The 23974-nt window shown below is 38.0% G+C and overlaps 1 protein-coding gene across 2 annotated transcripts in view; it reads left to right on the top strand.

Moving 5' to 3' along the window:
- Window positions 1-10529: 10529 nt before the first annotated feature.
- The window catches only part of TSPAN8 (tetraspanin 8), a 75506-nt gene continuing 62061 nt past the window's right edge, over window positions 10530-23974 (top strand). The window contains exon 1 of one of the 2 annotated variants that reach the window (XM_023740831.1): window positions 10530-10943. In XM_023740831.1, the coding sequence (XP_023596599.1) occupies window positions 10884-10943 (60 nt within the window). In that variant the 5' untranslated portion in view covers window positions 10530-10883. The remainder of the gene's footprint in view (window positions 10944-23974) is intronic. The other variant, XM_023740830.1, reaches the window with a different exon arrangement.

Genomic DNA, 23974 nt, shown 5'->3' with positions numbered 1-23974 from the left:
AGTGGGAGGACCCCAAATTTGTAGCCAAATGGTCAGAAGCGAGGGTGTCATATGGACTCCAAAACTGGACTCTGGCATCTGCCTATTTGACAGTCTGAAGGACGGTGTCCTGTTAACTTGTGAGATCTGACCTAGCTCTGGGTGGTTAGGGTCAGAGAAAGAAGTGCTACATGGGCAGTTGGTGTCAGAACTGAAGTGGTAAGTGGGAATTTTTTTTTTCATCTGCTCACCTCTTAACTCAGTGTTCACTGCTTTTTAGTCCTATGTACTTAGTCCTTCTCCTTTGGTGAACTTTAAATATTGGTATGCTCAAGGGATTGAGCCAGGGTTCCCTCGTGTTATCTATCCATACCTTTTCCTTTGGTAATCTTGTCCAATATTTAGCCTTTAGATATTCTTTATGGTGAGGACACCCAAGTTTATATTTCCAGCCCTAACTTTTCTCCCTAACTCCAGATTCATATATTCAACTTCCCACCTGATATTTCCATTTGCATATCTAATAAGAATCTCAAATGTAAGATGTCCAAAACAGAATTTCAGCTCCTCTCCTGGTTTTCTCCATCTTGGTAGCATCACTATCCACCAAGTTGTTCAAATTAAAGTCAGGGTGGCATCCATGTTTATCTTTTTTCTTCACCTTTAATGTTGTTGATTTCATGTCTAAAGTATATCCTGAATTCATTCAGTTCTCTTCCTCTCCACTGCTGTCACTCTAGACCAGCCACCATCACAGCTAACATCATCTCCTAACTGGAGCACTGGGTCATTTCACTTCACTGCTTAAAACCCACCACGTGCTTCCAATAACATATAATGAACTCCATTCTCTTTTCCCTGGCTTAAAAAGCTCTACAGGGTCTAACCGGAAGGACTTCTTCTTTTACCTCATCTCAGACCATGCTCCCCTAAACTCTTTCTGCTTTGTACACAATGGCCTTCTTTCTCCAGCACAAGAAGTTTTTGGTCATCTTAGGGCCTTTGTACTATATGTTACTTTTGGAACGCTCTTACTCTAGTTCTTCGCACGATTTGTTCCTTCTAACCATGCAGGACTCAGCTTAAATGTCACCTTATCAGCATTTCATTTGATATGAACTATTTCCCTCAGTTACTTTGTAGCACAACATCTTGCCATTTATCTTTACCTGGTGTTTCCTTAAGGAGCCCTGACTGTGCAGTGATTAAGTGCTTGGCTGCTAATGGAAAGGTCGGTGGTTCGAACCCACCAGCCACTCCCAGAGAGAAAGATGTGGCAGTCTGCTTCCGTAAAGATTATAGCCTTGGAAACCCTGTGAGGCAGTTCTATACTGTCCTATACGGTTGCTACGAGTTGGAATAGACTCGATGGCAACAGGTTTTTGGTGTTTTCTTTCTTATTTTTTTACATATTTGTTTGTTGCTGTCTCATATTGGTGGAATATAAACTCCATAAGAGAGCGTAGACTTTTCTTTTGTACTGCTGTATCCCAGCAAACACCAGTCTCCAACACATGGTGGGAGGAATTTCTATCTCCCAGGCACTGAGCTCGGCAGTAGGCATATAACTGTAAACACAGATGCTGTTTATTATTGTTACAAAAAAATTAGTGTATTCAGATAACTTACTATTTAGTCATTCATTCAACAAATATTTATTGAGCACCTACTACATTCTGGAGCCCTGGTGGCCCAGTGGTTAAGCATATGGCTGCTAACCAAAAGGTCAGCAGTTTGAATCCATCAGCCGCTCTTTGGAAACCCTGATGGCAGTTCTACTCTCGGCACCGGAGATATGGCAGTGAGCAATACAGACAATTCCCCTGACCTGTTAATGTTTCCATTCCAGTAAGGAAGCAGACAACGAAAGAGATAAATACATAATACAATGAATGAAGAGGAGGAACCATCTAGCTCTGTGGATAAAGAGAAATCCAGATGAGGAAGAAGAACTAGGAAGGCCCTCAGTTGGGGATGCACTTGGCAAGTCCAAGAAGCAGCAAGAAGTCCATTGTGGTTGGAGCAGTATGAGTGAGGGAGAAAGTGGGAGGAAATGAGGTCAGCCAGGCAGCCAAGGGCCCATCTTTTGTGGCTTTGGATGGGCTTTGGTTTGTATTCTAATTGTGATGGGAATCTATTAGAAGGTTCAAAGCTGCGGAATGACACAATCTTTTACTGTACAGAGAATTGCTTTAGGAACTATTTCCTTCTCAGAATGCTCCTTAAGGGCGTTGAGAATACAATTAATTCTCGAGAAACTTGCAATTTCTGGCTATTTGTTATACATAGGGTCTCTATGAGTCAGAATTCACTTGATGGCAATGGGTTTGGTTTTTTTTTTTTGGTTTATCAGGCTCTGTACTTGTAGCTGGAAATCCCCAAATATGTTCCCAGATTTGTACATTCCTTTTTGACAGGACTTAGCTAGACCAGTCTTCCTGGCTTAACAATACCTCTTCACACTCATGTATTCAAGAAAGTATGACGAGTGAAGAGAAAAGAGAGTAGAACACTTATGGGAATTCTCTGGCTCTCCACACTTATGGGAATTCTCTGGCTCTCCAAAGCCTCAAATATGAATATGTTATAAATAAATTAGTATAGAGAAAGAGTTTGAGTCCTTTCCAAAATTAAAAAAAAAGTAAGGTATCATTTGGAATACTTTCTGAAGGTTTAATGATTAGTGTAAGTGAAAATGGAAATCAGCATGACTCTGTGTAAAGCAAAAACATTCCCTAGGCTTTTTTTTATCCGTAGGCATTTGAATGACCCCAAGAGTAGTGTATTTTTAAAAAGAATTCTGACTTCCTCACACGATTGACCTATGGGTGAGAATTGCCTGAATCAACCAGAGTGTGAATAAGTAATAGAATTACTGTGAAGGTCAGGGAAGGACTCTTTAATGCCTGATCATAAATGAAGACAGCAACCAAAAGAGAATTTTAGGAGAAATGGTGTATTCCGTGCCTGGTTTCTGGAAAGACTGCTTTTGGATGTTGTCATTTGAAGTCATTCACTTTTGTTTGATGTGGGTTAAATTGTGACGATCCATTCAGATGGGACAACAGTAAGGAAAATGCAGCCAGGCCACTGCCCTCTTGATCAGGAACTGTCGTTTGGGCACAAAAGCACAGGTTTACTAGAATGTCCCCATTTCTTTTGTCTTCTTACGTTAAGATAGAATCAGGTCTTTCAAGTACTTAAGAAAAAAATCTCAAGTTGGACTCTCTGTGGTTTTAAAAAAAACTAATTCAAATCAGAGTATGACTACTTTTCTACCTGAACTTATTTGGGATACATTTTGTTGCTTCTTATAAAGGTGTGAAATGGAGGTTTGGGAATTCCTTATAAATGATGTTTTACAATGACTTCTTGTTATTTTATTTTTCCCTGGATACCAAAATAGCCATGCAGTATGTTCCCATTGTGTGAGGTTGAATAAATCTTTCTAATTTAGAATTAGTCACTTGTGAGATCCTAATTAACATTGTGCATAAAATGTGTTTATTTCTGACCAGTCATGGGCTAAGCCCGAATTAATTTCAGGTAACGTTTTGTTAGTTCCTTTAGTTTGAGAACCTCCACGTCTTCACCCTATTCTAACTTTGTTTTTCCTTTTTTAAAAATTCTGTGGTGGTGGCCTCTACACACTTCCCTGCCTCTTTATCACTCTTACCTTGGAACCTAGCTGTGCTCAGAGCTAACTTGTACCTTGTGAACTTGACCAAACAATGGGCTGATTCATGGAGAGCTCATGGAAAAGCAGGTTGGCATTTAAACTCTAAACTTAAAAAAAAAAAAAAAAAAAATCAGGCAAATGTTTGGCACAAAAACGGAGCATTCAGTGATCCTGGAACCCTGATGACGAAGCTCTATTTTATATCCTTGTTCAATTTTACAGTCTGTACATGGGACAAGTCCCTAGTTGGAGGAGGAAAATAAGATGGATCTCTGAGAAATCAACTAGTAAAATCTATAGGAACGGACCAAGAGATAGGTAGTATTTAAGTGAAGAATTTCAAAAGCTCTTAAAAGGCAATTAAAATGTAACCTTGGAAGGAAGAATAAATTGTAATTAAAACCAAAAACCAAACCGGTTGCCGTTGAGATCATCCGAATTCACAGCGACCCCATCTGTGTCAGAGTAGAACTGTGCTCCATCGGGTTTTCAATGGCGGATTTTTGAAAGATGATTGCCAGGCCTTTCTTCTGAGATTTCTCTGGCTGGGCTCGAACCTCCAACCTTTCAGTTAGCAGCCACGCACTTTAACCGTTGCATCGCCCAGGGACTCCAAATTGTAATTACAGTTTGCTAAATGGAAACTTAATCGATTATCATGTACCCCCCTCTAGAGATAGACTGTTTTCACAGAGGGGGCTGGACTGAATGATGTACAGAGAAGGCAACCTTGAGGAGAAGGAAATTGGTGGTGTCACCATCACTATTTAGGGAGAAGCTGTTGTGACTTCTGGCAAAGTTGTCTGGAGGGCTTGGCTGTTGGATCCTTGGGATAGTTCTAGACACATCAGCCTATCAAATCTTGACAACATATATACTGACTCATTTACTGAGTCTACTTCCCAAGAAACCCTCTGTGTACGCTCTGCCTTCTGTGCAGTTTCCTTACAGGGAGAGGATTGTCTGAGCAGCTAATAGCTCATCATACTGTATGGCTCGATGGGTGCATTTCTCATGGTAAACTAAAATTGACATTTTGGCTCCTGTGAGATCATTTAAGGTGAATCTTTTCTAAGAAGATCACTTCAGGGAAGGCTGGCAGAGATGAGCCTGGGGGCCCGCCAAGCCAAGTGCCTGACCTTGGATTCCACCCAGCAGCTGGCCTCTTTCTCATCTTTCTGTAACTGTTGAAGTTATAAAAGGAGGATAAAGTATCTCTAGTCTACCACAGTCAGAAACTCAATTTTAATCACTACACCATTTGCCTCAATTTTTACTTATAAACACTTAATAGATTTTGGTGATTTGAAGTCTCTTTTTTTCATATGCATTCTCATATTTTTCCTATGTGACCCAATGGTAAGTAAATTTATCCAAGTGCCGATCATGAATATTTTAGATTAAAAATTTTTACAGAAGAGTGGGAATATTGGACATTAAGTATTAGATATCTATTCTCCATGAATATCATATTGCTACTTTATAATGACAATTCTAAGCCACACACTTGGTTTTTGAAGTGGAATTAATACTATATGTGAATGTTGTTTCCTAATTTCCTGTAAAGGAAGGAGAGGGGTCATTCTCATACCAGATGCTTCTTATCCTCACTGAGAATATGCAAAACGTTTTTATGAGCCATGCTCCATAACCACACAAGATAGGAGGCATAGAGCATGGGGTGACATGAAAGCATAAGAAGAAGTTGGTCTTGGGAGTGCTGGAATTCCAGCGTTCCTTAAGTCCAGAGGAAAACAAGGGCCAAGGCTCTGCTTCTATGAAAAGGACCATAAGACCCATAAGTGAGCAAGACTCAATTTTCCAAAAATAAGATAAAAATCTCTTTCAAAGTAAGAAATGCTAATGAGTACCAGAACGCTGTCTTCACTCTATTTTATTACATGACTCCACGCACTTACAACCCACTCCTAATTACTGTAATAAGGAAGAGAAACGTCAAAATCATTTTTCGTACTACTGCTACCAGCCTTTGAGAAAATAAACTGAATTTTCACAATACCATAAAAAATGTCATGTGCTATAAACTTACAGTGATAATGTGGAGCAGACTGGGTATCACTAAGAGAATATAGCATTTTCTCTAAAACACATAGTTTACTTTTTCCTACATACTACATTGACGAATATATTGGGTTATTACATTTTAGAAACATAAATAAAAAGAGAAAGTTATCTCTTCACTACAATGTAAGCTTCATGAAGGCAGAAATTTTAACTGTTTTTTAAACTGTTGTGTCTCCAGCAACTACATTTAACTTTTTGTTATCCTTGGTATAAGGGTACACACCAGCCACTTTTTATGCCTCTGGACCTCAGAGGTAAGGTGTTATTCCAACTTTAATGCATTAGCTTCAAGGTGGGTCCTTTTGGAAAGGCATGAAGCTCAGCAGACAGGAGTTGGAGCCTTATTGTATAGATTGAGCATTCCATTAGGTGATGCTTTCTGGATGTGTTAGTTTTGTAAATTTTTGCCTTTTTCCCCTTTATTTCTGTGAGATAAGGCTTGCAAGCATAATTATGGCTTTCCTGTGTGATTGCGAGCCTAATGGGTTTGTTTTTTTTTTGTGTGTGTTATATTTGGAAAACCAGAAGTTCCCCCTGTATCTGATGGAAGGGTGTCCTTAATAAGTTATTTATATAGCTCTCATTGGTATATTGTCATACCACAGATTGGTGGCGCTGCAGTGCCACTCACTTCATTGGTGGTTTATATTACTAGATAATATTTCTCAAAATCCATATTACCAACCAAAAATTTAAACACACTCAGTTAGTAAGCACACATTCCAATACTGAAAACACATGCCATCAAAAAAAAAAAAAATTAAGGAGAAAAATTGTAAGGAAAGTTATAACAGGCATTCAGTGAAGTTTGTTGAACAAATTATTGAGTGTATTTTAGAGGAAGATGATACCATGATGAAAATATGAACCACATACCTAGTCTGCTTTCTGTTTCTAGTCCCAAATGTAGGCCTGGTTTGCTTGAAGACCGAGAGAAAAATGCTGTTCTATATAGGGTATTTGGTAGTTCCACTCGTATCCTTTTCTCTGCCCAGAGCCCAAAGAATCAATGTCTCTCTCTCTCTCTGGGTCTCTACCTCTCCCTCTCTGCAGCACCCCCGCCTCCCGCCACACACAAGGCTCCCCATACTACTATTACCTAAAACAAAACAAAACAAAAAGTCGAAACCTGTTGCTGTTGAGTAGATTCTGACTCATAGCAAACCTACAGGACAGAGTTTCCAAGGAACAGTTGGTGGATTCGAACTGCCAACCTTTTGGTTAGCAGCAGAATGCTTAACCATTGCGCCACCAGGGCTCCTAGCTCGATGATAATTGCCTACTGGAGAGTTTTCATGGTTAATCAGATCTGAAGCCTTATCCTGCTTTACCCTATAACCTATAATAATTGGCATGATGGCAACACGAGGGAAATTTAAGTCTAAATTTATTGAGATTTTCCTTCTGCTCATTCCTTCAGTTGTCTTTTCTTGTCCCTATTCTCCATTTTCTCTGCTTCCTGGCCTGGTCTTTCATGAGGTCTAAGATTCATTGCTGTCACTCCCCGCACGCACCTTCCACTGTTGAAATATCTGGTATATAACATCTTTTCAAGATCTAAGGTTATAAATGACTCATCTTCTAACAGTACTACATAACTTGAGAGAGAATTGATGCAAATGGACAAAATACTGACCTGAGCATCATAAGACCTCATTTCTTGAAGGAGCTCTGCTGTTAACCAGTTTTGTGAACTTGGGCTACTCAGCCTCCCCGAGTTTCACTTTTCTCAACTGTAAAATATGGGAGTTGTCTAGATCAGTGTTTCTCTAAGTATGATCTGGAACACCTGTAAAAGGATATACCTCTCAATATAATGTTCTGGGGCCATAATCATTTGGGAATTGATATGCATTTTATCACCCTCTTGCAAGTTAGCAAGTTAAAGATTCTCACAAACCCTAAAATAAAGTGATTTTTTACCTGATAATTGACTGTTTGCAGGAAAGGGGGTGGGCGGCAGTGGGTAGCATGTTGCTAGCTCTCTAGAACTTTGTTAAGGGATCACTAGTTGAAGTTTCTGGAGATTTTGGCTGTAATTACACACCCCTTTATCTTCAGTAAGGTCCCTGGGTGACACAAATGGTTTGTGCTTGACTACTAACCAAAAAGTTGGAGGTTTGAATGCACTCAGAGGCACATTGAAAGACAGGCCTGGTGATCTGTTTCCGAAAGCTCGCAGCCTTGAAAACCTTACGGAGCAGTTCTACTTTGCACACACATGGTCTCTAAGAGTCGGAATTGTCTCAGTGGCAACTAACAACAACAATAACAACTAATCTGAAGGCTGGCTGTTCAAACCCACCCAACAGCACTGCAGAAAAAAAGGCTAACAATTTGCTTCTGTAAAGATTACAGCCAAGAAAACCCTCTGGAGCAGTTCTGCTCTGTAATACGTGGGGTTGCCGTGAGTTGGAATTAACTCAATGGCAATAGTTTGGGTTTTTTTGGGGGGGGTATCTCCAATGTCAGCTGCTGTAGGTACGGAGATGAGTAGGCCAGGATCTCTGTCTTCTAGGCATAAAGGATCAAACAGTGGAGAGACACAAACAAATGTAATACAGGATGACAATTGTGTATTAAAAGTTTGTTCAAATTATAATGGGCATAAGGACTAAGAAGCAAATCTGCCCTGAGTGGGGGCAATGGATGAGGGAGGGGAAGACTCTGCAGGTGAAGTGCCATTTGAACTGAGTCCTGAGGGATATTTCTAATAATTCACCAGGCAGAGAAGGTAGGAAAAGATATTCAGGCAGTGGGAACAACCTGTGCACAGGCACAGAGGCATACAATCTCAAGGCATTGTGCTAGGTCTGTGAGATAATCCTATAGTTTTGGAGCGTAGGCATTAAGGCTGCCTAGGCAGAGAGGAGCAGGACAAAGTTCTGTTAGGTGGATGGAGGCCTAATTGCCTTGTGGTTTAAGTACTGTTTTAAGGAGTCTGAATGGAGTTTCCTGCAGGTAACGGAAACCATCTTTAGAGTAGTTTTTAATTAGGGGAGTTACATGTTCCATCAGTATTTTAGAAGGAGAATTCTGGAGTGGTACTCGATAAAAGAAGGAAGAGACTGGCAGAGAAGCTAATCATGATTCTATTGAAATGGTTCAATTAAGAGATGATAAAGAGTTGAATAATGACAATGGCAGAGGATGCAATGGAGGGGACAGATCTGAGAAATTTAGGTGATCAACAGAGGACTCATTACATATGAGGTGAGAAAGAAAGAAGAATGCAGAATATCTCTACAGTACCTAGCTTGGGCAACATTCACTGAGCTAGGAATTTAGAGGAGTAAACTGTTTGCAAATAGATTTTGAACTGGACTATAGGGATTCTGTGACATTAGAGTCATTTTTCCTGTAAGAACACATCCAATGATTTTTATGTTTCAGAGATCAAGAATAATTAAATAAAGACTATATTCGTCATAAGAATATTCAACATTCACTGAAAAAAAGTCTACTCTAAACCAAAGTTTGATAGGTACTCAATACATTCTTACTAACAAAATTCTAGATCCAAGAATAATTTAACATCATTTAAACCTATCCATTTCTTTTGATCTTATCTCTAAATTATAAATAATCATTGCTGGGACTATGAATTCATTTGTTTTTTCACTCAATTAAAATTCTTCCAGCCATGGATTATTCAGTATATATTAATCTCTCATAGAAGTTTGTGAAATTATCTTCATTTTCTAGGCAGAAACAACATAGGACACCAAAAGTTTTAGTGGTTATTTAAATGTAAGCCATTATTTTTCTAACCTCTCCCCAGATTCATGTTTAATATAAGAATTATTACTGCTAGTGCATTAAAAATACATTGTGTTTATAGTGAGAGAGTGGGAATGTTTCAAAAACATGTGTATGTCAGTGAAAATTAAAAAAATACTTTTTATTTTTGGAAGAAGTCCATGCTTGCATATTGTATAGTATTTAACCAAGATTTAATTATTTTCCTAACAAGTTTGAAGGGTTCTTTTATTTAGGGGAGGAAATCCTCTCTTAAGAGGTAGGATGTGGAAATTAGCATGATCCAGGTTATGTACACAAAGCCATCCACACCTCCCTGATTAGGTCAGAGAATTTTGCCTTTACTTGGGAAAGCTGCCTTCTATTAGCACCAGAAGCAAACTGTATAACCCATGGTCACTGATTCATGCAACACTGTCACGTTTTGAATTTTTGGTCAAAGAGGACCAGGAATCTAGAAACCCTCTGAGTTGGTGGAAACAAACTATTACACATAATTAGTCAGAGGAAGTGAAATACAATGCTCACCTTAAAAACAAACTGAATTATCAAAATGGGTACACATTATAAAATGAAAACAATAGGAGCAGTCAGAGAGTGAATTGAGATTTTTTTTTTACATTTTAAAGAAATAAAAATATAAATTGAATGGTCTTTTTATGATAGGTGAGGCTATCTTCCCCTCCCCCAAACTGTGGTACATTTAAGGCAGCTCCATGAATTTGTTTTGAAATAAATTTAGAATGTTTGGAATACAGGTAAATGTAATGATTGTTTCACTATTCCAGGGTGAGGGATAAAGAAAGGTTGCTGTGTCTAAGCCTTCAGATTTCGCAGAGTTCTAAAAGAATTTTATTGCTTTTAGAGAAAATTTTGTATTCTCGAAAAATTACTTTGCAGAAATGAGTTGAGACACAATGTCTCTTTACTTCACAGCAAAACAACTTCAACTTCCCTATAGTTGAAATAGAGGACAGAGAAGTCAGTTTGTGGTTTCTGAAATTCAACAACCTAGTATCGCTGTGCCATTCTCTCCCTTGATCCAGAGCCACTCCCTTCACATGATATCTGTTTACTTTAGATGAGGCAGTTTTTGAGAAAGGATCATAAATATCCTGGCCCAGGGCCCTAGGAGCCATGACAAGCAAAAGAACATACCCACCTAGAGATAGCCCTTATAATATTTAAATGTGTGGGTTAATTTTTTATCCACTTTAATAACTGGATATTTTCCTCCCTCTCTACTTCTTTGTTTTCTGTTTCTGCTTGGGAGCTGTGGGCACAGACATCCCTGCAGGCAAATTACTCCAGAGCATATTACAGGACAGTCTTATAAGGAGTAGTTAAATTCACGAATCTGAAGACCTGATCCTTTTCCGAAATGGCAGGTGTGAGTGGCTGTTTAAAATATTCTATGTTTATCTTCAACTTCTTGTTCTGGGTAAGTGTTTTTCTTTTAATTATCAATTTTATGCAAGGAAGGGGACCTTGATATAAATATCATAAATGAGAACAGACTCTGTACTAAAGAAATAGGAGGAGGAGGAAAATGTATTTTGCATTTACTTGTTTGGATTTGCTTGTTCTTTGTTTGGTTATTTCAGTAATTGAAAACGAGCCAGTGACTCAAAAAAGTGGGCTTCAGGATCTCTGAGGATAAACATTTCATAATTGTTTTGATATTGTTGCAAAACAATCACAGAGGAAGAAAATGCCCTTTAATTAAAGGACAGTTATTCGTAGTTGTATATCATGCAGGCCTCCCCAGTTTAAGGACCCTGTGGGGGGAAAAAAAAAACCCACGATCTGAACCCATTCCTGAGCCCAGTCTCTGATTCCCACCCTTTAGATCTGGGTTTGACACAGGTGAATAGAATGGTGGGTGTGGGATGATAAATACATGAAAAGAAACTTGAAGGGGGAAGAAACAATAAAATCATCTAGTCATAAAAACGAGAAGCTTGCTAACTAGGCCAGTGGGTACCTATGAGCATTTTAAAGTCATTTTTTTGATGTGTCACCACTCTTCAGTCAACAGGGTGTGTATAAGTTGTTATTTGTCTCTTGAAAGTCCTTTGACATAAGACATATCAGATAAATTGATAAGTACCACCTGATGTTGGAAAATGGAAAAACAAAGTGTGAAAAGGGCAGCTTGGGATGTTGGGAAATTGATTTTTAGTAAAAAAAATTTGTTGCAATTTAAGACTGTTCAAAAGTAAATTCATGGGGATAGTCCAAAGCTTCTCAGTGAAAAAAAGCATCTTATCGACTAGCTTAAAAAAATGGCTTATACAATATAAGAAGGAAAGAATTATGATTTTATTTTTGTACCTGCCTATCTCTTAGTAAACAGGCAGCTGGTATCTTTATGCTGAAAAATTTTCTGTCCTGTTAAAATAATGATGGGCACACTTAAACTGAACTACATGCATACAGTCATATTGTATAAAATGACTTTTCATTTACTGGTCAGTAAGCTGAGAGAGTACAGACGATATATTGGTGAATTAAGTAAGTATATAAATTAAATAATGTACAGAAGGTTTGTCCTTTGTACTTTCTCTTTCCTCTGGAAAAATGGACTGCTTTTGCAAATTTTAAGTGAAGCTCATGCATATATGCCAGTTTTTAAAAGTTAGCCCTGATACATTTCTTTCCTTGAAATATTTAAAATTGGTTAAACATTGGGAGTAGAATATAAACAAAGAAATGCCTATGTCCTTTGGTTTTGTTTTGAGCTTTTTATTATGGAGAACTTTGAACATTCAAAGGGAAGAAAGAATAGGGTAGTCAAACCTGTCACCCAGCCCCAGCTGCCATAAAACCATGGCCAATCTCTCCCAGTTCATACTCTTATCCACTGACCCCCTCCCATATTATTTTTAAGCAAATCCCATATATAGAATTTCATCTGTAAATATTTTAATGTGTGTCTCTAAATGGTAATCATTCTTTTTAAAAACTGTAGCCACTCTATCATTATCACACTTTAAAAATTAATAAGAATTTCTTAATTATCAAATGTCCATCCAGGATTCAAATTTCTGATTGCCTCATAAATGTTCCTATTTGAATCAGTATCCAAATAAGGTCCAAACAGTGCAATGGTTTGATATATCTTTCATGTCTTTTTTAATCTTTAGGTTCCCTTTCCATCTTTTCTTCCCATTGCAACTTTATGTACTGCTGAGTGTTATTTGTCTTTTCACATTTCCCACAGTCTGGGAGTTTGCTATTTGCATAACCATGGTGTAGGTTGACGTGTCCCTCTGTCTTCTGTATTATCTGTAAGTTAATAGTTGTATCTGGAAGTTTGATAAGATTCAGGTTAATTTTTTTTTGGCATGACTGCTTTATAGCGCTGTTGTGTTCTTTCATCAGGAGGCATGTATGATCAAGTTGCATCTCTTTTTGTGATGCAGAAGAACCTAAATCAATTAATTCATTGAGAGATGAAAATTGATGATATTCTAGTTCTTTCAATTTTTCTTCACCTATTAGCTGGAATACATTACATAAAAAGAAGCTTTTAATCTGCTGTTTGATTACCAGTGGTGTCTAGTTTATATAGAAAAGGCAGCATAAATGCTTCTTTCTTACTTTTTACTTACCAGGATTCATATGATGAGTTAATTTTCTGGTGTCTTCCAACAGTGATAAATTATTGTTTGTTTTTTTTAGTATCTTTATGAATTCATAGATTTCAGCTCCATTGCAGACCTTATCCTTAATGACGTGCAATCTATTCCATCTTTTGCCAGGGGGAGCCTCTTCAAGTGGGCTGTTGAATCCTTTTGACATGATCCTAATAACTTTGATACCTTCTTCACTATGTGGTATGACAAGATGTTCCAGTCTTGCTTGCCTGTTTCCTACCACAGATCTGGAATTAGCTATTTCTCCAAGAAGTCCTGATATCTGTTTTTAAAGAACTGTAGCCATTGTGTTCTTTCTATGATACATAATCTATATGGCTCATTGAAACAAACTAAAATATGAATATGCTAATAAATGCATGGTTCTTATTTTAATCAGCTCTCTTGTACCCAATCCAGTAACAATCCTCAAATCATGAAACAATTAAATTATGTCTCTGTTGTTTAATAACAGCATGCGAAGTACCAATGCCTGTTGTGAATACCTCAGAGCTCAGTGTTTCATTCAGTAGCTAATCAGGAATTTGAAATGGACCTGAATTTTAACCCTAAGTGATTCAGACAGTCTAGGAAAGGGATTCATTATAGATTCAGGATCATATATTCAAGATTAGGAGTTATGGTGAATTGTAGAGACCTGTACCCCACTGTGTCCAGAGAGCCTCACTGCTTTCGCTAGGGAGCTCTGATTATTTTATGGTTACTGTTATCTCTTGGCTTCTCTGATGACAAAGACGAACTCTTTCTGATGTTTTAGATTTCAGTTAGATATCTCTCACTTCCTTCCGGGTAAAAGGACTTGTTCCCCCTCATCCTTGAGTAGTGGGGCTTACAGTATCTATAGGTGAGATCTTGAAATGAAGTCTTTGAGTGAGAATAACAGTTGTAAACACCAATAATGGTATCTTGGCCAACAGGTAACATTAATATTTTAACTCAATATCTACCGAGCAGGAGGAGTCTCTGAGGTTAGACAGTGTTCCTATTTCTATTCTCCCATACACCCCCAACCCAGAGCTCTCAGTTGGAATTGTACGATCCTTCATAGGAAATTAGCAATCTGTCACCATTCCTAATGTTTTACTTTAGTAAAAATTTTAAGGGTCTCACTGATGTGGTTTTCTTCTAGATGTCCATGACTTTAATGCATTTGTTTTTAAATGCATTCTTTCTGGTGTAACTTGTGAAACTAAGCCTTTGTAAAGTAGGGCCAGATGTTTAAATATCTCTGAGATATGCATATGGTCATTTAAACTAAACATATCAGTTTCTTTTGGGGGAACCTCAGATATGCCACATAAACATGCAGTAATTTCCATTTGTTAGAATTACAAATTGAAGAAAAACATGGGAAAGTGAAAAATCATTCCTAGAATTAAATCTGAATTAGAGTGAACTGGAGGTTCTGTAGATAATAGATGAATTATAGGTACAAAATCTAATTCCTTGAGTCTTGTGTCAAAAGCAGATGGAATGCCTAGATTTTCTTATGCACCTCTCAGATAATTCACGCTTGGGAGTAGTATGGAGATTCTTGGGAGTCGGTGTAAGCATGGAAGATGGAGCAATTATCAGAGGCAGTGAACTATGGGGAGGCCAGCTCTTCATGAGAAAGCAGAGTGATGTAATCCTAAACAAGGCCTGTTGGGAAGCCAGATGTATTAGTCAATGAAGGAAGCCAATGCATGAGGAGTTTGAAGAGAACAGAAGGAAATCAGAACATGGAGAGAGTTCAAGAACCAGTGTTTTGACGTCCATCATTGTAGTTTATTTAATGCTTGAACTTCTGAATTGTATGTTCTGAGAGCAAGTGAAAGAGCAGAAGCAAAGGAGACATAATTACAAGATAACCAGTTGCTGTTGAGTCAATTCAGACTCATGGTGACCCCATGTGTATCAGAATAGAACTGTGCTCCACAAGGTTTTCAAGATTTTTCAAATGTAGATCAACAGGCCTTTCTTCCATGGTGCTGCTGGTGGACTCAAACTTCCAGCCTTTAGATTAGCAGTCCATTACATTAACTATTTGCACTACCAGGGACTAATTATAAGAGGGGTACTTTAAAAAAATAGGAAAAAATGATCTTCTGTTAGTTGATGAAATCTGTGAAGCCAAAGACTTGTCTATGACTAACATGTGTGAACTTTTGAAATACATGTGGTGTCTACTCCTTTGCAATCAGTGCTGAATTATATCTGTGTCAAAAGGCATTACAGCCCCATGGTTGAGAGCTCAGGTTCTGGTTTTGAACCTCAACTTCTTCACCACAGCTGTGTGACCTTAGGGAAATTAGTTAACCTCTCTGTGCTTCACTGTTCCTCATCTGTAAAAATGAGGATGATAGCAGTATCTACCTCACTGGGTTGTTGCGAGGATTAAATGAGTTAATACATATAAAGTACTTGGAGTAAATACTAAGTAAATGTATAAGAAAAGATCCTTTCAGCCAACATTATGTAGACATTTTTATGAGATAGAGAAATATGAAACCACTCTGCATAGTGTTGAATAAATTTCATTGTTGGAATATGAAACAGAGAAGGAAAGAAAATGGCAAGAATTGTAATAAGGCAGGAATTCTTGTATCATAATTTAGGGGAATGGAAAGAAAATGGATTTTGTAAACACACAGACTCTGATTCAAATCCTGGCTCCACTCCTTGCTGCATTGTGACCGGGTATATGCTCCTTAACTTTTCTGTGCTCCAGCATCTGCATGTGCAAAATGAGAATAATAATCTTACCTAGCAGGATTAATTGTGAAGATTAACTAAGATCCTTTATGGAAAGCCTAGAACTAAGGATTGACACACAGTAATAGTTCTATTAATGCTATTTTTGCTGGATGTCAATCATTGTATTGTTTTTAATTTAAAAGTATTAGAATTTAGAAGTACATTTATACATAATGGAATTTTAAAAGTTAAATGTAATTTTAGCTGTACTCTGATTTTTCCCTAGCATGCCCTCCATATTCATGGGGCAAGGAATATGTGATGCCAGAGTAATATGCCCACCCTGAGCTTTCCCACCCCCTTCTTGACCACACTTTGGGTACCTGACACCCCAAATTTCCCTTTCCAAATGGCCTTAATCCTTCTTCCTGGGTCTTCACAGGCCTAGTCCCAGGAATGATCAAGGGGGAGCTTGCCAGGAGTGGGGGCAAGTTGTAAACAGAACTCAGGCTTACAGGCTGAGGTATCCAGACTCACTGCTGTTATGGCCTTTGGGGTTCAGGAAAGAGCTGGAAGTGAGGGATGGGGTCCAGGACTGGCTCTCCACATGCTCCCTGCATCTGATAAGAAAACTCTGAGGAGACTGAGAATTCTAAATCAAACGTTGTCCTCAGGGTCATTAGGTGGACATAGTTGTCAAGGTAGGAGGATAGAACACATTTTATATAAGTTTTTTTTTACCTTGAGTTACAACTTCTCAATATATAGACATATGGTCTGTGAACTTTTATTTGTATTCTTGCCTCAGGCCCTGCAAACGTATGTACAGGTCTGCAGGTGTTACTTATATGAAAGCTGTGCTTTTGAAACAAAGCGATAAAAACATTCCTGGATTAACATCATTTTATTATTCAGAAACATTAGGATGCTAATTAAATGCTGAACAGCCATCTCTCTTTATGTGTTTTGAAGTTATATAAATTTTAGTGACTTTATGCTCTTGTGCAGGAACGAATACCCCAAAGTGTGCTTACTCAGGCCCTTCTTGTGTTGGGAAGAAATGTGATTGATTCCTTACCCCCACCTTAGAGTTATTTAAAATACATTTAGAACTTTTTAAATCAGGCTTTGGTTTTGAACATGAGCTCTTTCATTACTAACTGTGTGACCTTGGGAAAATGAGTTAGCTTCTCTGTGCTTAAGTGTTCCTCATCTGATGTACTAGCTGCTTGGTTTACTTAATAGATTTCAAAGATGCAGATGAGTGGAACTGTAGAGACACATGTACTGTATACTTAACATTCATTGATACAATAAACATCACTCATTTCGGGCTGAAGATAGAAAAGCCATAATAGTAAAGCCTGCTAAAAATTGACGTTTTAATTTACTCCACTGGTTTAAAGCATCAAAAATGAGATACTGAGCCAAGGGCAGGAGATCATCTTAGTAAACCAGAGCTACATTAGGCATGCCTGTAGAGGGAATGCACAGCAACCTCTCTTCCAACAGGAGATCAGAGAATTTGGTCATTACCCATGTTGTTAGAGAGTGAGGCAAAGCACCCACCCTAACTTTTAATAGGTAATGAATCAGAGTAAGTCTCATCCTATTCAAGAATGAATAAATAAGAAAATTTAGCATAAGGCCTAACAAAAGCACTGATGAACAACTCAAAGGGAATGCCACCCTGAAGACTTAGAGGACGAGCACATATCCCTAGAAGAAACATCCCAGGATCCTGAAGAAAGTGTCAGGAAATCAGTACCCACAATGCAATGCCATAAAATAATCCCCAGGAAACATTATCTGAAAGATAGAAGATAACCTTAATTGAGAAATCATAGGATGAGATGAAAAGAGAAGTGGTTAAAATGAAGAAGGACTTCAAGTAAACTAGAAGCACAATAGCAAAATTAGAATCCACTCTGGACATCACATTTAATGGAGACAGTGATATAGAAATCCAAATTGAGAAGCTCCTAGAGGAAAATCTAAAAAGAGATGAAAATGATGTGAAAGAAGATGATATATACAGAGAACAGAGAATGGAAATCCAAAACAATTTGTATTCCTGGAGAAGAGACCAGAATAAATGGAACAAAAACAATAATCAAATTAATATGAAAATTCTGTGGAGCTAAAAATATACCTTGTATGTAGATGACAAGTGCCTATTATGCCCCAAGGAAAAGTCATTGAAAGAAGATGTCTATGCCTAGATAAATACTGGGAAAAGTACTGAATTAAAAGATAATAAAAATCTTACAAATGTTTAGATACAAACAACAAAAAAGAAAACAAGCAAACAATACATGAACAAAATAAGACTTCTTGAATTGCAACACTAAATGTCACAAGATGATGGAACAATATCTGGCAAGTATTCAGAGCAAAGGATGTGACCCAAGAATTTTATATTCAGCTAAACTCTTTCACAAGTGAACAAGACAGAAAGATGTCTTCAGATATTCATATTATAAAATGAATATACCAAATACCAAATATAGACATATGCCAAATAAGATATGAAGTAAAATGGACACTTTGAGCATTGAAAAATCATGGTAACAAAGGTCTGGAAATAAGCGAAGAAGTCACTTACATCTAAGTAATTGTATTTTTTGTTATAAACCTGAGTGCAAACCAAAAAAATATTTTAGAGAGAGAGAATATAAAATAATAATTTAATAGCAAATAATCTGAGCCAAAATCAAAAAGAATACACTAAATAGCACTTATTAAATTATATGAAGCAAATATTATTACAAATATGGAGTTGTAGAAGCAAACAGTACATTGACAGGGAACTGCCAGAAATTAAAGCCGAATTCAGAAGAGGACATGGAACAAGGGATGTCATTGCTGGTGTCAGACGACTCTTGGCTGAAAGCAGAGGATACCAGAAAGATGTTTACCTGTGTTTTATTGACTATGCAAAGGCATTTGACTGTATGGATCATAACAAATTAAGGATAATATTCTGAAGAATGGGAACTCTAGAACACTTAATCGTGCTCATGAGGAACCTGTACATAGACCAAGAAGCAGTCATTGGAACACAGCAAGGAGATGCTACGTGGTTTAAAATCAGGAAAGGTGCATGTCAGGTTGTATCCTCTCACCATACTTATTCAATCTGTATGCTGAGCAAATAATCTGAGAAGTTGGACTATATGAGGAAGAACATGGCATCAGGATTGAAAGAAGACTCATTAACAACCTGCCAGGATCCTTGCCCTCTGTGGTCGTGGCCTCTAGTGTTCTGGGGTTAGCATAAGAGCAAACCTTATAGGTATCCGCTTAGATATTTTCTTATTCTTTTGTAATTTCTCAGGAGCAACACAGGAAGAATTTTCTTAAACTTGTCTAAAAAGTGTCCATTTTGGACCCATAATGGTCTAGCTCACAAACTGCCCCTTTATCTAACATAGCATTATGTGTTTTCTTCCAGTTTCATCATTCTCCAAACATGCTTCTATAAATGCCCAAATCAAAAAGTTAGAGTTGGGATGGAGGGGGAGGAATAGGGATGATTGGAGGAAACATCCTCAGAGAAGAGGACAAATCATAGTGGCCTGAAACATTTACCTTTGTCCTGGATGGCACCTTCCTATCTTCTTCCTGGTATTTTATAGTTTCAACATCTGCCTGTAAGCAAATATCAAAATTATCTAATTTCTCAGAATTCCAGCTCAGACTAATTACATCCTAATTCCATAAGGAGACTGTGAAGTGCTTTGAGATAAAAGGAAGATCTCCCTGGAGGGCTGAGTGACCACCACAATGGCACTCTCCAAAGGAAAACCAGAAGGAGGCAAGGAAGGCCTAATTACTTCTGTAGGATCCACTGACAACAGGCAAGGATGCCTAGCATGTCAACCCACTTCCTTTATAATCTCATCTACAGAAAGTAGGACGGAGCTAGACATTTCTTTCTTTTTTGGGGGGAGGGGGCTTTAACAAACAGAAATTTATTTTCTCAAAAGTAGGAGGCTAGAAGTTTGAAATCAGGGTACCAGCTCCAGGGAAGACTGTCTCTCTGTTGGCTCTAGGGGAAGGTCTTTGTGTCTTCACCTACTATTCCTTGACATTTTGATGATCTTCATGTGACATGCCATCTGTCTTCCCCCATCTCTGCTTGCTCACTTGCTTGTTTAATCTCTTTTATACTTCAAAAGGAGCCCTGGTGATGCCGTGGCCAAGAGCTATGACTGCTAACCAAAAGTTCGACAGTTTGAATCCACCAGTCGCTACTTGGAAACCCCATGAGGCAGTTGTACTCTGTCCTATAGGGTCTTAATGAGTCAGAATGGACTTAATGGCAACGAATTTGTTTGTTTGTTTTGATATCTCAAAGGAGACTGATTTAAGACACACCCTACACTAATACTGTCTCATTAACGTAACAAAGAAAACTCATTCCCAAATGGGATTTTAACCATAGGTATACCAAAACCAAACCAAACTGGTTGCCACCGAGTCTATTCCGACCCATAGCAAACTTAGAGGACAGAGTAGAAATGCCCCATAGGGTTTCCAAGAGTGGCTGGTGGATTTGAATGGCCAACCTTTTGGTTAGCAGCCGTATCATTTAAACACTGTTCCAGCGGGGCTCCATAGGTATAGGGGTTAGGATTTACAACACATTTTTGGGGGGTGGGGTACAGTTCAATCCATAACACTAAGCATGGTGCTTTTCTCCAGCAATTGTCGTTCCTGATGATGTGTCCAAATTACGGGAGCCAAGTCTCACCATACTCACTTCTAAGGAGCATGCTGGTTGCGCTTTCTCCAAGACAGGTTTGGTCCTTCTTTTGGTAGTCCATGCATATTCAGTATTATTCCCCAATACCACAATTCAGATGTGTCAGTTCTTCTGTCTTCCTTTTCATTGTCTGGTTTCACATGCATATGAGGCAATTGAAGATACCATTGCTTGGGTCAGGTGCATCTGAGTCATCAAACTGACATCTTTGCTTTTTACACTTTAAAGAGGTCTTATTGCAGCAGATTTGCCTAATGCAATACATCATTTGATTTCCTTTTTTTTTTGTCTTTGAGAATTTTTTTTTATTGTACTTTAGATGAAGATTTACAGAGCAAATTAGTTTCTCATTAAACAATTAATAACATTGTTTTGTCACATTGGCTGCCAACCCACAACATGTCAACACTTCCCCTTTCTCGAACTTGAGTTCCCTGTTAACAGCTTTCCTATCCCCTCATGCCTTCTGATCCTTGCCCCTGGGCTGGTGTGCCCATTTAGTCTTATTTTGTTTTATGGGCCTGTCTAATCTTGGCTGAAGGGTGAACCTCAGGAGTTACTTCAGTACTGAGTTAAATGGGTGTCCAGGGTCCATACTCTTGGGTTTCTCCAGTCTCTGTCAGACCAGTAAGTCTGGTATTTTTTTGTGAGTAAGAATTTTGTTCTACATTTTTCTCTAGCTCTGTCTGGGACCCTCTACTGTGATTCCCTGTCAGAGAAGTTGGTGGTGGTGGCTGGGCACCATCTAGTTATACTGGACTCAGTTTTGTGGAGGCTGTGGTAGTTGTGGTCCATTAGTCCTTTGGACTAATCTTTCCTTTGTGTCTTTGATTTTCTTCATTCTCTCTTGCTCCAGACAGGGTGGGACCAGTAAAGTATCTTAAATGGCTGCTCACAAGCTTTAAAGACCCAAGATACTACTCACCAAAGTAGGATGTAGAACATTTTCTTTTTTAACTATGTTATGCCAATTGAGCTAGATGTCCCCCAAGACCATGGCCGTCAGCCGTCAGCCCTCAGCCCAGTAATTCGGTCCTTCAGGGAGTTTGGATGTATCTATGAAGCTTCCATGGTCTTGCCTTGGTCAAGTTGTGCTGACTTCCCAGTATTGTGTACTACTGTCTTACCCTTCACCAAAGTTACCACTTACCTATTGTCTAGTTAGTGTTTTTCCCTTCCTACTCCTCCCCTCCCTGGTAACTATCAAACATTGTTTCTATGTGTAAACATTTTCATGAGTTTTTATAATAGCGGTCTCATACAGTGTTTGTCCTTTTGTGAATGACTTATTTCACTCAGCATAATGCCCTCCAGATGCATCCTTGTTGTGACATGTTTCTAACACTCATCGTTGTTTATTGTTGCATTGTATTCCATTGTGTGTATGTACCATAGTTTGTTCCATTCATCTGTTGATGGGCACTTAGGTTGTTTGCGTCTTTTTGCTATTGTGAATAATGCTGCAATGAACATGGTTGTGCATATGTCTATTCATGTGACAGCTCTTATTTCTCTAGGGTATATTCCTAGGAGTAGGATTGCTGGATCATAGAGTGTTTATATTTCTAGCTTTTTAAAGAAGCGCCGTATCGTTTTCCAAAATGGTTGTACCATTTTACATTCCCACCAGCAATGCATAAGAGTTTCAAGCTTCCCACAGTGTCTCTAACATTTATTATTTTCTGTTTTTTTATTTGTGCCAGTAATGTTGAGGTGAGATGGTATCTCATTATTGTTTTGATTTGCGTTTCTCTAATGGCTAGTGTTGTGAGCATTTCCTCATGTGTCTGTTAGCAACCTGAATGTCTTCTTTGGTGATGCATCTGTTCATTTCCTTTGCCCATTTTTAAACTGGATTATTTGTCTTTTTGTTGCAGAGGTGTTGGATTTTCCTGTAGATTTTAGAGATTAGAACTTTGTATGATTTGTAATAGCCAAAAAAATTTTCCCAGACTGTAGGTTCTCTTTTTACTCTTTTTGTGAAGTCTTTTGATGAGCATGTTTAGTTTTTAGAAGATCCCAGTCATCTAGCTTATCTTCTGGTGTTTGTGTATTGTTAGTTATGGTTTGCATCCTATTTATGCTATGTATTAGGGCCTCTAGCATTGACCCTATTTTTTCTTCTATGATTTTTACAGTTTTTGGTTTTATATTTAGATCTTTGATCCATTTCGAATTAGCTTTGTATGGTGTGAGGTATTGGTCCTGTTTCATTTTTTTACAAATGGATATCCAGTTTTGTCAGCATCGTTTGTTAAAAAGACCATCTTTTCCCCCATTTAATGGACTTTGGGCCTTTGTCAAAGATCAGGTGACCATAGGTTGATGGATTTACAACTGGGTTCTCAATTCTGTTCCATTGGTCAATGTGTCTGTAGTTGTACCATTACCAGGCTGTTTTGACTACTATAGCTGTATAGTAGGTTCTGAGGTCAGGTGGGAATCCTCCTACTTTATTCTTTTTCTTCAATAGGGTTTTATTTATCCAGGGCCTCTTTCCTTTCCATATAAAGTTAATGGTTAGTTTTTCCATCTCTTTAAAGAATGCTGTTGGTATTTGGATTGGGAGTGCATTATATCTTTAGATTACTTTGGGTAGAATTAACATTTTTACAATGTTGAGTCCTCCTATCTATGAGCATGGTATGTTTTTCCATTTATGTAGATTTCGTTTGGCTTCTTGCAGTAGTGTTTTGTAGTTTTCTTTGTATAGGTCTTTTACGTCCCTGGTTAAATTTATTCCTAAGTATTTTATTTTCTTTATGGGCTATTATAAATGACATTGCTTTCCTGATTTCATTTTCATAGTTCTCTTTATTGTTGTGTAGGAATCCAACTGATTTTTGTACATTTATCTTGTATCCTGCTACTCTGCTGAACTTTTCTATTAGTTCCAAAATTTTTCTTGTGGAATATTTTGGGTACTCTGTGTATCATATCATATCATCCACAAATGGGGATAGTTCTACTTCTTCATTACTGATTTGGCTGCTCTTTATTTCATTTTGTTGCCTTATTGCTCTAGCTAGGACTTCCAGCACAGTGTTAAATAGGAGTGGTGATAAAGGGCATCCTTGTCTATTCCTGTTCTCTGGGGAAATGTTTTTAGCCTCTCTCCATTAAGAATGATGTCGTTTTTGCATAGATGCCGTTTATTATGTTGAGGAATTTCCCTTCTATTGCTATTTTTTTTGAGAGTTTTTTATCAGGAATTGGTATTAGACTTTATAGAATGCCTTTTCTGAGTTGATTGAAATGATCATATGATTCTTTTGTTTTATTTATGTGGTGGATTTTGTTGATTGATTTTCTAATGTTGAACCATCCTTGCATACCTGGTATGAATCCCACTCGGTCATGGTTTTTTTT

The sequence above is a fragment of the Trichechus manatus genome, unplaced genomic scaffold, assembly GCF_000243295.1.
Source record: "Trichechus manatus latirostris isolate Lorelei unplaced genomic scaffold, TriManLat1.0 scaffold00164, whole genome shotgun sequence".
NCBI lineage: Eukaryota > Metazoa > Chordata > Mammalia > Sirenia > Trichechidae > Trichechus > Trichechus manatus.
The sequence above is the reverse complement of the archived record's forward strand: the minus strand, read 5'-3'. Positions and strand labels throughout refer to the sequence as shown.